This window comes from Epinephelus lanceolatus, chromosome 21 (assembly GCF_041903045.1).
Source record: "Epinephelus lanceolatus isolate andai-2023 chromosome 21, ASM4190304v1, whole genome shotgun sequence".
Lineage (NCBI taxonomy): Eukaryota > Metazoa > Chordata > Actinopteri > Perciformes > Serranidae > Epinephelus > Epinephelus lanceolatus.
The window spans coordinates 34,891,857-34,906,633 of NC_135754.1; the positions used below are offsets into that span (position 1 = coordinate 34,891,857).

The following is a 14,777-nucleotide window of genomic DNA, read 5'->3' on the forward strand; positions in this document are numbered from 1 at the left end:
ACTGGAGAGAAGGCAGACATCTCTACTTCCAATACCTCAAACACTCAGCAACTCACACCAAGACTAATAAACAGCTCTACAGGGAAAAGGAAAAATGTGTTTTTTTGATTGTCCCTTTAACCAGTTTCATAGAGTATAATGTGCAGTATTTAATAGATCACCTGTGTTTCCCACAGATTTAGATTCTATGTGTGGCAGTCGCTGCCCAGAGGGGGAGCTCCATACAAAAACTTTCTTTGATGGTGAAGCCCAGTGCTGCTGAAGTGTATAAACTACACTGCAGACTGAAGGCTCCACTCACAGTGACAAGCAGTGTGACGGCTGACTCATATGTGCAGCAGGGTGAATGCACATCAGTAGGTCAGCGTTATATACACATGTACAGTGTATAAAATGTCTGTATCATCACTTCTACAATAAACTGATCACTTCTCTCCCTGCATCCAAACACTGTCAGTCCCTCTTCCTCTCCTTCCTCAGAGCCACCATGAGACATTGTGTTCTAGAGAATGACACGGACGCCAGGGCACAGTGACCTTTGACCATCAAATTATTATTCTTCGTCCACATGAATGTTTGTGCCAAATTTGAAGAGATTTCTTGAGGCTTTGTTGAGATTCCACATTCACTAGAAGGGTACAGATGGACAGACGTAGCGGAGGAGCCCTACTTCCTGATGTGTTAAAGGATTCTGAGATTTCCTTCCAGCTACATTTTTATGTTTCTAACCTCAAAAAAATAAAAATAAAGGAGTGTTACAGTCTGGGGCTCCATATGTGGATCTTTAAACGGATATTATTAGATTTTTATGACAGCAGGACTTCAGCAGCAGTTGTCCATCCCAGCATGTCACCAGCGTCACACACACATTTTCATATTCACATGTGTATAAATAAAGACCTGTGACAGCAGCAGCTGTTAGATTCAGCAGAGACAAGCTGCTGATGATTACAACAGGACGCTGAAGTCCATGACCTGGACTCCGTTTCACTGAGACCAAACACTGCAGGAACATGTCTGCTGCTTACTACAACAATAACACTGACAAATACTTTGACCTGAAACTTGAGTGCTGACTCACAACATGAATTAAATGCATAAACAATGCAAATGCACAAAAAAACACACATACACCTTTTCCCACATAGACACTGGTATTGACAAAGGAAGACTGTGTGGTGAGAATATTTGCAGACTTCAGACCAGGCATACACACAGTTATAGCTGAGACACCTGCGGGTGATGTCATGAAGACAGCATTAAATAAAAGTATGTACTGACGCACACTCAGTAACCACTTCAAATACTTGGAGGGAATTCAGATGGAAAGTGATAATAAGGTTTTTTCAGACACCAGAAACAGTGGCTAAAATGGGCTCAACATACTGTGTACACACATTGGCAGCCATACCAACATATTTTGATGCATTACAATTAAGTGGTTAAAACCTGACGTCCCGACATCAAGCATGTGGACTGAGAAGGTTTGGGAAATTTCCCAGATGGAACAGATAACGTGCTCCTTGAAACACCCCCCAAAAAAAATCTATTAAAAGATGGGGCCCTGCTATCGCCATACTAACATTGTCAAGTGATTGAAATCTGCTTTCATATTTTACAGTATACATGTATCAGTATCTTTTACACATAGTCCCATTAACAAAATGGTTTCAACTTTCAATCATAGTAATAAAACGTTTGTTCAACCTACAATAATCCTTCCGTTTTTATTCCTTTAAGAGTCATTCTGACTGATTATAATATCAATTCTGTGATACTGTAAAACCGTGACTATTAACGTACCATGAAAATCTCATACCTTTGCAACCCTACAACAAAGTTAGACAGTGATATTTGGTAGAATTTAGGTTGTGACGCCAACAGCCTAAAATTCCATGTCAGGACAATGTCTAATGTCGACATCAATTGTATATAAACTACAGACGACAGATGACACTGATATTTTGTTGGTTTTAATTTGTGTTGTTGTCTTTGTGATGTCATTTGACATCCGGTACCAGTTGGGGAACTACCTATATCAACAGTCGTGTGTAATGACGACTTCTCCAGCAATGTTGGAAAACCTCACTGATGTGACACAGTCGGTAAAGTTGCTCTTGAATGAACTGTGGGGGGGCAAAAGGATTAATATGCAAATGGATGTTTAAGGGCACTTCTACTTTGAGCATAGTGTTAGTTCAAGCAGGACACGATGTCAAGCTCAGCTCACATCCCAGCTACATCAGCTGATCTCAAACAGCCCAATCAACTGATGGATCAGCTGATTGATGGGAGGGAGTCAGCTGATAGATCACGATTCCTTTCTATGTAACCAAATGGCAACTCTCATGCTCTCCCTGCCTAAGGCTTTCCATGTAGGTGCATGGTATGCTTTCTCCGCCTCAGGCTTTCCTCATATGCACATGGAAGGGCAGAGAAGTATGCTCTCTCCACCTTAGGCATTCCATGTAGGCGTGTGATAGGGCAGAGAGGTGTGCTCTCCGCCTCGGGCTCTCTGCACAGGCCCGAGGAAAGGCAGAGAGGACACAGAACAGAGTCATACCACCAAATATAATACTGCAATGGAAATACATTTTTCTTTGACAAAAGTGGTCCTGACTGAAATCCATTTATAGTGAACTATGGATGTGGAAATGAGGCTACGTCACAATGACTGAGATTTAGAACAGAATCGGTCGTAAGCACAGCTTCATAAACCTGACAAAATAATGCGTATGCACATTTCTGCCTTTGTGCATACACACACAGTTAGTCATTAGTATACAAAGATTTATACATCTGGCCCTGAGAAACATAACCTGCGGATAGTAAAGTGTTCAGTGCAACTGATCCATTTTTCTCCATCCGGTTTATTAAAGTATAAAGAGCAGAATAATACTTTAACACAGGGCTGCGAGTAACAAATCACTGCCTTTTTTAAATTGATGGTTATTTTCTCAAGACATAAATTCATCATTTGGTCTATTAAAATGTCAGAAAATAGTAAAAAGGTCCAACAGATTTCGGAGACAAGAGAAAATCCTCACATTTAAGAATCTGCAGAATTTAAAAGTTAAAGCATCATTAGTCTTCAACCACCTGCTGCTCCAGCTGTGCTTCAACTTTCACAGAAAACTATTAAATGCTATTAAAAGTGGCATGAATATAAATGAGTGAACTACGTCTCCATAAATTCAACACTTTGATCATCTAACGTTGTTATTTTCAAAAGTAACACCTGGTGCTGAATGTAACGCAGGTACAATGTACAACTGAAGCTGCACTGTTAACACAGTCCATCAGTAAATCCTTTCATGTCAGGCGGTAATCTCAGAGACAAATATCTACAAACCTGGACACATAAACCCGAACCCATCTGACAGGAGAGATACCACCAGAGAGAGGAGAGAAACCTCCATATTCAACATGCAAATATTCACTGTTAGAGGATATAAATGATTCCCTTTTCCACCACCTGTGCAGCGCGGACTGATGGGAGCGTTTTGTTCAGCAGGGAAACATTAATGTTTGAAAGTTTTAATCTGCCTGGAGGCGTGCAGGAGTTCTGCTGGCAGCTTCCACTCATCTGCCGGCTTTTAATGAGACTTTAACTTCAGCAGAGTTCAAACATCTCCGTGAGAACAGTCTGGTTTACTGAGCAGAGCCTGGTGGGCATCCAAAACCAGCGCACGTCACTGGAGCTGTCTTCTCTCAACACAACCAGCAACACAGAAGAAGAATAGTGGATCGCCTCAATAGACTTTATGCACAAAACGAAAACATGGGTTCCTTCATTGGCTTGAAATTTCGACATCAAGTTCATGTTTCGTACCAAAAGTGAAAGCCTGTACATGCATACCAGTATCTGAAGTATCCCCGTCATGTGCTGCACATATAAACATCATATCCTTGTTTGAGAAACCTGGAAATGCCACCTGGGTCACTCTGATAGACACCAGGGCCCAGTTGTTCATAAGTTATCTGATTGGATTTTGGCTAGCGGAAACGATCAAATCTTGAAAAGGGCTCGTTAAAAAGAAAAAGGAGATTCTGAAATCAGATAAGATCACATAATCCAGTCTTTGTCTTTATCTGGATCAAACTGTCAGTGTGTGTTGTCCAGAACTTTTTAGTAGGATTGGGAAACTTCTGATCCCAAAGTCAGGATTATCCTGATCCCAGCAGACATCTGGAACATAATGTTAGAAAACTTTTAAACTGGTCAAACATATCTACACTAGGGATGCACGATATTGCATTTTCGCAGTAAATAGTTTTACTGTTATTTTACTTGCAAATAAAAGTTGTGAGCGCTTCTTCTGCAACTGCCAATACCAACATTCCCACTGGACGGAGGCCATCATCAAAAATGCTCACATGTGCAGCGCACACTTCATATCAGGTTAGGGAAAAAGTATTTCGTGTTGTAGGGATGAACAGTTGCTGATGAATGGTTGCTGAGTAGCAGGCGGCACCATGTACAGTAACCTCGGCCACCAGTGTGTGAATGTGACACGTAGTGTAAAAGCGCTTTGTGTGGTCAGAAGACTTGAGAGCGTGATACAAGTGAAGTCCATTTACCATTTACTGACCTTTTACAGTGCATTAAGTTTCAACAACACACACACACACACAAAGTGGACTTACTGCGGGCTCTTGGGGTAGAAGGGCAGAGTGACATGGCTGAGGTCAGTGATGTCACAGGCGGTGGGCTCGGCAGAGATGGCCTGCCGTTTGCTGCGGTGCTGGTCCGGCTGCATGGCGAGGCTCTGCTGCTGGGCCTGGACCTGCTGGGCGGTGGCGGGCCGGAGCACAGAGCGGTACTTGTCCAGCTCGTTCTGCAGCCGCTGGATCAGCTCATCCTTCTGATCCAGCTCCAGCTCCAGCTCGTCGATCAGGGTGTCGCGCTGCCGCAGCTCCTCGATCTTCTCCTGCAGGGCGTACTGCAGGTCCCGTAGAGTGCCCATTGGTTCTCTGGGGGTTCCCCGAGGAGCTCTCAGGGTTCCTCTAGAGTGTTGGGGGTTCCTCTGTGGTCCCCAGATTTCCTTTGGATCGTGAGGGTCCCTTTAGGGTTCCTCAAAGTACTTATCTCTTGGGATGCCGTCCCCAGATTTTCCTGGAGTCCTCAGGGAATCCTCAGGGTTCCCTCAGATTCTTTAGTGGCCCCCTGATTTTTACAGAGTCTTGGTGATTTCTGGGCAACTTATGGACCTAAGACCACAACCTACACTTTACAGGGCTTTGTAGGTCCCTCTAGGATTCCTTAGTGGGGGGGGTTCTATGGGATCCCTTGAAGATGTACAGCAATTTGCAAAGGTTCCTAAAGAGTCTTTGGGTACCTTAAAGTTCTTCTGTAGTTCCTCTGGGTTCCTGCAGAGGGACAGGAGTTTGAGATCTCCTTGGGGTCTCGAGGATCCCCCAAGATTCTTAGAAGCACTCTTCAGAATTCCTCTGAGCGTCCTTACAAGTCTCAAAGGTCTTTGAGATTCTTCTGGGGTACCTCCAGGCTCTTAGAGTTACCTCCTGGATTTCTTCAGATTCTTAGCAGTCTCTACAATTCCCTGGGGGTCTTAAGGGTCCCTCTAGGGTTCCTCTGTGGGGTTTTCAAGGTTCCTTTTTACATGAATCTTCAGAGCTTCCCACATTTCCTCTGGGTCTTCGGAGCACCTCTTATGAGTCTTAAGCATAATTTGGGTTCCTCCTGGGCTCCTTCAGATTCTCAGCAGTCCTCAGATTTCCTGTGGATCCCTTTAGAGCTTTTCAGAGTTTTCAAGGTTCCTCTAGAGTTGTTCCTCAGGTTGCCTCACACTGTAGTCCTTAAAATCCTAAGGGTTCTACTAGATGCCCATGGCTGCTTCGATTTAAACTCATCTGCTCGTCTTCCAGGAGAAAGTGTGATTTTCGATAACAAAGAAAAGAAACGGGAAAGTCTGAAAAACAAACAAATAAATGGCCCTCGGGGTTCTTCCCTCTCTACATCCTCTAAATTTAATTCTGATTTGAAACAAAGGCGATGAAGTGAAAAGCTGGAGTTGATGTGGAATAGTTCAGCACCTCATGGATTTCCTCCCCTCCAGGAAATTTGTCCAGACGCAGCAGGTTTTCCTCCAGACTCCAGGGGAAATGTGACTCCGTCTGAAGTCATTTGAAAGCAAAGCGAGTAAAACAAAGTTGAACTGGATCCTGGGAAATTAAATACACATCCAGTGGTGCCAGGAAAATTAGATCGGGGACAGTAACACAGGAGAGAGGGAGAGAGGGGGATTATATTCCAGGTTTAAATTCTGAGCAGAAGTAAAACATCAGTTTTCTGTGATTTGAATCAAAGTAATAACCTTCAGTAGAATCCATGTGAATCACTGACAGAAAGCAAAAGCTGTGAAACATATTAAATCCGGAATAAAACACAGAAGCATCCTCTGGTGTGATTCGCCGCGGAGCTCAATCAGCTGGTAAAGGAAAAGTAAAAAACGTGTCTGAGAAAATCCGCAGCGGCGAAGTGAGGAGGAAAAGTGATGTGAGAACAAGAGCTGCGGGAATTAAACCCACATTGTGATCCAGCAGTCTGAGACCTGGAGGACAGAAACTGGAAATATTCCGATTTCACCGGCGGAGGAAACAAAAGGCAGTAAGATGAAAACGCGCGGATCCTGCGGAGGAGAATGAAATGATCCGGAGTCCAGAGAGGAAGCGGAGCTGCAGATCTGCTCCGCTTTAATCACCTTCATTAGCTTAATTAGTTTAATGCGGAGCAGCAGGAGGTCTGACGGAGGAGTGAGACCGGGAGCGGAGCGCGACTCTGCCGGTGCGTCCAAAAGTTGGTCTGCCTCAACTCCTCCTCCTCCTCCTCCGCCTCCTCCTCCTCCTCATCCTCATCCTCATCTATCGATCTGTCTGATGCTGCTCTTCATCATTATCATGTCGTTTTCATATCAAAGTTCACAAATTAGTTGAACCAGAAACCATTAAACCTTTACTGAGCCAGTTTTGGAAGTTATTAAATTTTATTAAATTTTATTTTTTTGTGGATTTCCTTAATAAGCTCTGTTTTATGTGCACGTGTTGGTTTGACAGCAGTATGTGTAGGAACATGTACAGAATACATGTACATGGACGTTTCGAGAGATCTGTGTCAGGGCCGGATTTAAACATTAGGGGGGGCTCAGGACAGAAGTTATCCTTGGGCCCCCACTGACCCCCCCTTTCCTTCCTCGTTCTGTGCATAATATATGAAATGGTGTGGGTTTCCTCCAGGTGCTCCGACACGTTCTCCCCGTGTCAGCGTGGGTTTCCTCCAGGTGCTCTGACATGTTCTTCCCGTGTCAGCGTGGGTTTCCTCCAGGTGCTCCGACACGTTCTCCCCGTGTCAGCGTGGGTTTCCTCCAGGTGCTCCGACATGTTCTCCCCGTGTCAGCGTGGGTTTCCTCCAGGTGCTCCGACACGTTCTCCCCGTGTCAGCGTGGGTTTCCTCCAGGTGCTCCGACATGTTCTCCCCGTGTCAGCGTGGGTTTCTTCCAGGTGCTCCGACGTGTTCTCCTGTGTCAGCGTGGGTTTCCTCCAGGTGCTCCGACATGTTCTCCCTGTGTCAGCGTGGGTTTCCTCCAGGTGCTCCGACATGTTCTCCCTGTGTCAGCGTGGGTTTCCTCCAGGTGCTCCGACATGTTCTCCCTGTGTCAGCCTGGGTTTCCTCCAGGTGCTCCGAGGAAAATTGTTTCAGCGTTGAAACAGATCTGTCTGAAATTTCAATATTGATTTAAAATAATTTTGTTTACCTCTTTACAACCATCAGAATTAAATGTTGTTTCAAAGCAGAATTAAACAAGTCAAAATAAAACTGAAAAATATGGGGATTATTGTATTATTGCCAAGAAGTACTCCAGTGGAACCTGCTGATCATCAAAACACTACTGAAATGAATTGAAAAGACTTAAATGAAATTCAATTTTAACACGAGCTGGATGTGTTTCCTCCTGTAAATTATTAAAACCAAACTAACTGACATAGTTAAAGACATTAAAGAATCAATGACACAAAACTGATGCGTAAAAATTCACCAGAATGCAGGTAAGTTTGATGCTTAAACAAAACTAAGCAGGGGTGATTTTTTTTATAACTCACCCATTTGCATCATATTAAGGCCTAAAGTTATGCATGTTTCAGGGTGGGGCCACTTGAGTGACGGGCCGTCACTACAGTCAGAGTCAGATCCACTCCTCGCTCCACAGCTCCAACAAAAAACCAAGATGGCGACGGCCGAATTGCCCAACTCCACGCTTCAAAATGGGAGTCCACAAACCAGTGGATGACATCACGGTTGCCGCGTCCATTTTTTATACAGTCTAACTAAAACCTGTGTCCTTAGCTGTAAACACAGCAAGCACAAGTGAACTTTCATTTTTATTCGTCTCCATTACAGCTATACTACGCCGGGATTATCGGTTACTGTTTGCACCATTATCGCCAACAAAACTGAAAGTGAGCCACATTTGCATTTTTCGGTGCTGCATCCATGATTTTTGTGGCTTCCTCTTATACAGCTGCTGCTACCCCCTGGTCGCTACCTTTTTATAAAGCCCCAATCTCACATGTGTCCTCAACCCAGTTGAAACATGGTGGGACAACAACGAAAGATAAGGCAGTGGAAGTCTGAGTAGGTTGAGTGGGAGGAGTAGTGGATGGGTCCAACAACCACAGACTTTCACCCAGGAAGGACGTTGTTCACACCCTGTAAGAATGTAAGAAGACAACCCCTGTTCTTTTCTCCTACACCCAACCATGTGTGTGTGTGTGTGTGTGTGTGTGTGTGTTGGCTAAATGTAACCACGTGTGTGTGTGTTGGCTAAATGTAATAACCACATGTGAGTGTTTTGAAGGAAAAAACATCAGGTGGCGGTGTTGTTCCGATGTAGTGCTTTTATTTTGAAAGAGACTGTATGCAAATCCTCATGTTTCCCTACAATGGATCGACCTGGCTGTGAAGACCGACAGCTCCTGACTGAAATACCCACATTTACAGTTTCATGTGTTTCAGATTCTTATGAAAGAGGACCGATCATACTCATTTTAAGGTTCATACTTATCTTTAAGGTTTCACTATAATGGTGGTTCTCAACTGGTGGGTCGCGGTCCAATAGTGGGTCCCAGGTCAATACTAAATGGACTGCAAGTGACTCGCACACTTCTCAAGTTTGAAAAAACACACTTTATTTTTAAGTGCAGGGAATTTCCAGCACAGAGCTTTATTGTGAAGTGCCATTTCCTGCTGTGGAGTGAGTGACTAACAGACAGCTGCTTGACCGAGACAGCAAACTAGCTCGACAACATGTCCAAACACAAGTATGACGCTTACGGACAGACCTTGAACTAATAACAAAGAAGAAATCTAGACCCTGTGGCTGTGGAACCACTGCACTAGAACATGTTGACATGCTTTAATGTTAATTAGTGTCACGTTTTAATAAACAATAAAAGCTTCTTACACAACCACACATGATCCAGAATCGCGGAGAAGTTCAATGCAACAGCAACCTAGATTATATTTTTCCTTGACGTTAGCATGTAGCTACATGTAGCAGCGTGTGTGGTGTAAACACTAGAGGTAGCGTGACTGGAGCAGATGACCATATAAGTAAATCCAGCACACTGTTAATGAGGTTTCTGCTCACATCGATCACCTTTACACACATTATCTGAAACTGAACACCTGACACAGTAACACCACATGAAGACACAACGTACGGAAACACAGTGGGTCCACTTTAAATTATGCATTTTGTTAATCATAAGAAAACACTGGTGAGGATTACACAGTGTTTTCACATCCAAACAGAAGCAGCATATTAATGTTATTTGTCTTTATTTTGCATTTCAGTCTGCCAGAATAACGTCTGCTTTCAGCTTTCTGTGTCGGTTTGTGTTATTTATGTAGAGCATCTGCAGTGTGCACCCTGAACGCCACGTTAACTTACGTAATGGAGGTATTACATCTCTGACATACGACCTCAACATCAGGTTAAAGCTGCCTTCAGGTCTTTGTATCCGTTATTGTGCCTCTTTGGTTCATATTACTAAAACATTCTGCAATACTCACAAACCCTGAAGGTCTGAGGCCTCATTCGTTCGCCTTCTGTTTGTGTGTTATTTCCATAAAACCCATCAGAGCATCCGCATTTATTATTTAACAACATAACAACCACAAACTTCTTTTTTTTTCCTCCTGAGCCTGTTTTTAAAGCTCTTTTCTTTTTAAACATTTATAGATCAGAGGGAGTAAACATCACGGAGCAACAAGTTACCAATAATTACACAGAGTGATCGTGTAATGTCTTTTGTACAAATTATTCTTTGTGATACTCAAAAGAAAAGCAACAGACTAAAAAGAGATGAAGACAACCACAAGGAGACGCACAGGACTGCAAAGAGATGAAAATGACCACTGAGATGGAAAACTACTATAAAGAGACACAAAAGACCAAAAAGAGATTCAATGTGAAAAAGATGCAAAACAGCCAGAGAGATGCGAGAAACAGTAAATGGCCACAAAGAGACAAGAAATCACTGCAAAGAGAAACAAATTCACCACAAGAAACGCAAAAGACAAAAGATTACATACAACTACAAAGAGATACAAAATGATCACTTAGAGATGCAAAAGACCAAAAAAAGATCCAATGCAAAAAAGTGATCCAAAACAACCACTAAAACCCCTTTTACACTACCAGATTTTCGGCAAATGTTGGGCTGTTTTGCCGGCAAGCTGTGAGCGTTTAAACACACAGAGCTGGACTGGCGAGTTGATCCGAGGTGCTCAACATATTGGCGAAACCTTTTTGGTTTAAAAAGAATGAGGCGGCCTTCCACAACAGGAGGGGCTGTTGAAGACTTGTGGGAGGAGCTGTTGATGACGCTGCACGTGCGACCAACTGGCAGTGGATAAACAGGAAACAGCTGATAGCAGGAATTAGCGAGCAGCTAGTAGCAAGAGGGAAACACAAACCTGACAGACACTGTAAAGATGAGCAACTGGGGAGACAAGGAATTGGGCGCCCTCCTTGTCCTCACAAACAAAGAGGCCATTAACCGTCAGATGACGGGGATGGTGAAGGACGGGCCAACTTACGAGAGAATCGCAGAAGGACTGACCAGCTGTGGCTTCCCTCGGAGTATGTCACACGCTGAGCTGCTCACGCCCCCCATTGCCCCAAAAAAAGGCGCATTCTGTATAAACAAAAGTAGGTAGGCGGCATTTTGCTGCACTCCCCGATTTTGTTTTTATACTGCCAATGCTGAAAAAAGACTGATTGGGCTTTCCTGCAAATTTGCACAATTCCTATTTAAAAAGGGCTATAGAGATGCAAGAGAGATCCAAAACAACTACAAAGAGACACAAAATGATCACAAAGAAATGCAAAGACAGCACAGAGACACAAAGGCTGAATAGAAATCCAATACGGCAACAAAGAGACGAAAAATGACTGCAAAGAGACGCAACTCACCATAAAGAGATGAAAATAGACCACAGAGATATAAAGACCAAAAAGAGATCCAGTGAGACTACGAAGAGACGCAAAACAACTATAAAGACACACAAAATGACCAGAGATGCAAGAAAGATGCAAAACAACTACAAAGAGATGAAAAATGATTTCTAAAAGTTGCAAAACAAACACACAAAGATGCAAAACAAAGGCCAGAGCATTGAAGATATCCAGTGCACAAAAAAACAGAAATTTCTTTTAAATATATTTTTTTCAACCTCTGGGAGGGCCCCGACCCACATTTTTGTTCACCACTCATCTTCACTGATCCGCCCTGATGGTGTAAAGGCAGCAGTGTCAGCTCTTTGGTTTTCTTCAGGCAACATTTAAACTTGAGATCTTCATCACGAGGAGCTGAAACATTGAAGCCATCAGAGGACATGACTGTGAGCTGCGGCCCTGTGGCGCCCTCTGCTGGCTGCTCTCCGTCATTACAACACACTGCACTGGGCTAACACTTGAGCTTCATCCTGTATTTATGGTTCCATTTCTCTGCGTTTCAAACTGAACTCTCTTTGGGAGTTACCATAAGATATTTTATACAGAGATACCTCATTAAATTATATATTTTTGTCCTGTTGTTGTACATTTATTTTAATAATTTAAAGTCTTTAGAGGTGAATGCAAACTGTGTAGAAATCTGTAAACGCTTGTGTTCTTATGAATACACTTTACAGCTGTGATTCAACTCTTCATGCATTTAAAGTCATTTAAAATATGAATAATTAATAACAAATAAAAAGTGTTTTAGTAACACTTACAGCCTGTAATTTAATATTCTATTTTATTGATAAATCAAGCACTAACACTGGTTTCTACTGGCTCTTAAATGAAGGTACAGTGGAATAAAATAAGACTGATATGAAACCAGGGAGTAATAAATATTGTTATTATAAATATTGTGCAGACCTCTTTAAAAAGTCGCTCAGCAGGTCTCAGGTGTGTCCCCTCACCTGAGTGTCTTGGAGAACCTCCGCAGCTCCGTCTCCTCCACCGGCTCCGCGGACACCCCCGCAGCCCGCCGGGTGCGCCGGCTGTCCGGCCAGCAGTCCGGGTTACAGACGCCGCGGCTCCGCAGCACCGACTGACACTTATGCAGCTTCCTCCGCAGCTCCAGCGCCTCCTCCTCCTTCTCCCGCAGCCTCCGCTCCATCTGCCCGATCCGCTCCTCCTTCAGCCGCAGCAGCCGGGACAAGTCCGCCTCCAGCCCGCTCATCCTCCTCCGATGAGTGTCCGGACAGAGACGGAGAGGATGCAACTGGACAAACAGAGACACAACTGAGATCAAAGTTTCTCCAGAAATATAAAAAGAAACTGTAAAGAAGTAAATCAGGTTCAGATTGTCCTGAAGAGACGAAATGGTTTCAGAATAAAAATCGAATATTGATCGGTTCAGTCGGTTTGACTCCACATCAGTGATCCTGCAGAGGTCAGACTGAGAGACAGACAGCCAACAGCTGGAGTCCATCTCCTCACAGTCAGGCCAGCAGAGGAACATTTCCCCTCATCCAAACCCAGCGGGAGGGGCGGAGTTTTGGATGTTCAAATTTTTTCTAAGTGCTGTGTGAAATGCAAAAAAGGTAAAAGTTGCTTTAAGTCAGTAAGTAAATTATTGGACTTAATCGAATTTAAGGATCAACCGTAGACCTTTTTTTTTTTTGCTCTGCTGACCGTTGTCACGTGTTGTCAGTTGTAAACTTTACTGACTGCCTTTTAATTGTATTTGTGCTACAGGAACATGTTAAATATCGAGCTAATAAAGCTTGTTGAACTCAACTGTGTGACACATACAAATGTACAATGCCAACACTTTCCTCTGGCGACTGACTGCCTGCCTCTGTAGCCTGCTGCTCATCTGTGCTGCACGCAAAGAAGATTGTGTGGAATAAAAAATACAATATCTCTGATTCTGCTGCGTCGACTTCAGTCCTCTTTGTTGTAAACTGTCTGCCCTGAGTCGGACAGATTGAAAAGAGTGAGATGATAAATCTGTGGAAGACTCCTTTAAGTGTGAGCCGTTAAAGAGACAGACACCAAACATGAGAACATTTGGGTTCACTGGAAATCTTTATTTGTCAAATCATATGTGGAGTCCTGCAGTGGATTAAAGACATACACTGTGTTAGTGTGTGGTGTCGTAGCCCTCCTCCCTTTGATCGAATCAAGGACCTCACTGTCTGACTGCCAACACACACACACACACACACCTCTGTCCAGTGTTAAAACTTTCCAGTGAGCATCAGTAAATATTTACTGAACTAAAAACAGAATAAATGTCTCTGTGTGTTTCCTCGCAGCTGCTGGATGATCGACAGCTCCGTCTCATGACATGACGGAGAAACGTTTCTTTACTCGACTCTACGACTTCACATCAAACAACATTCAGTTCAAACTGTGGATGAGTTCCAACTGGAGAGGACGGCTGCTGCGCTCTTAATGCAGTCTGGTTCTAGGTAATATGTCGTTGTGGTTAACCTAACGATCTTAGGAGAAAATAAAAACACCAAAACAATGTTGTGAATGTCGTAGAAAGATCGAACCGGAGCAGCAGCGTTTTACAAATTAAATAATCAACTGCTGGGTTAATTTCGTCTGAAATAAAGCAGATATTTTGTTTTTGAAAAATAATGAATGATTTTAAGGTGTAGACAAACAACTCTCATCCTGACCGCTTCACACTCGGCTGCAGACTGCCCCAGGTCATGCTGGAGGTCACGATGTGATGAAGCCAACAGAACCACATCATCTGCAAAAAGCAGAATTCTGAGGTCCTGGAACTGGACCCCTTCCTCCCCCCGGCTGCACCTCGAGATCCTGTCCATGAGTATCACAAACAGGATCGGTGACAAGGGACAACCCTGAGAATGTGTTTGACTTTGTTCCAAGTATGCAGACACAGCTCTCACTTTGGTCATACAAGGACCGGATGGCTCGTAGCAGCAACCCCGGTACCCCCACAAGACACCCCGTGGGACGTGGTCATAGACTTCTCCAAGTCCACAAAGTACATATGAGCTATGGTCATGAGCTCTGGGTAGTGACTGAAAAAGAGATTGTGGATACAAGCGTCTGAAATGAGTTTCCTCTGTGGGGTGTCTGGGCTCAGCCTTAAGGCTAGTTCACATTACACGATTTTCACCTTGCAACGCATCGCGGAGAATGACGTATTCTTTTGAGTGTTCATACCTGGCAACGTGTGTTTCTGTCATTGGGAGTCTCGCCAACTGTGTTACGACCTGT

At 43.7% G+C, this 14,777-nt stretch overlaps 1 protein-coding gene across 2 annotated transcripts in view; it reads right to left on the reverse strand.

The window, feature by feature from the left end:
- LOC117247266 (cGMP-dependent protein kinase 1) overlaps positions 1 to 12,815 on the reverse strand; it is a 95,810-nt gene extending 82,995 nt beyond the window's left edge. Inside the window, exon 1 of one of the 2 annotated variants that reach the window (XM_078163229.1) lies at positions 12,491 to 12,815. In XM_078163229.1, coding sequence (XP_078019355.1) covers positions 12,491 to 12,753 — 263 coding nt within the window. In that variant the 5' untranslated portion in view covers positions 12,754 to 12,815. Of the gene's footprint in view, positions 1 to 4,647; positions 6,825 to 12,490 lie in introns of those variants that run through there. The other variant, XM_033611675.2, reaches the window with a different exon arrangement.
- Between the last annotated feature and the right edge of the window lie 1,962 nt (positions 12,816 to 14,777).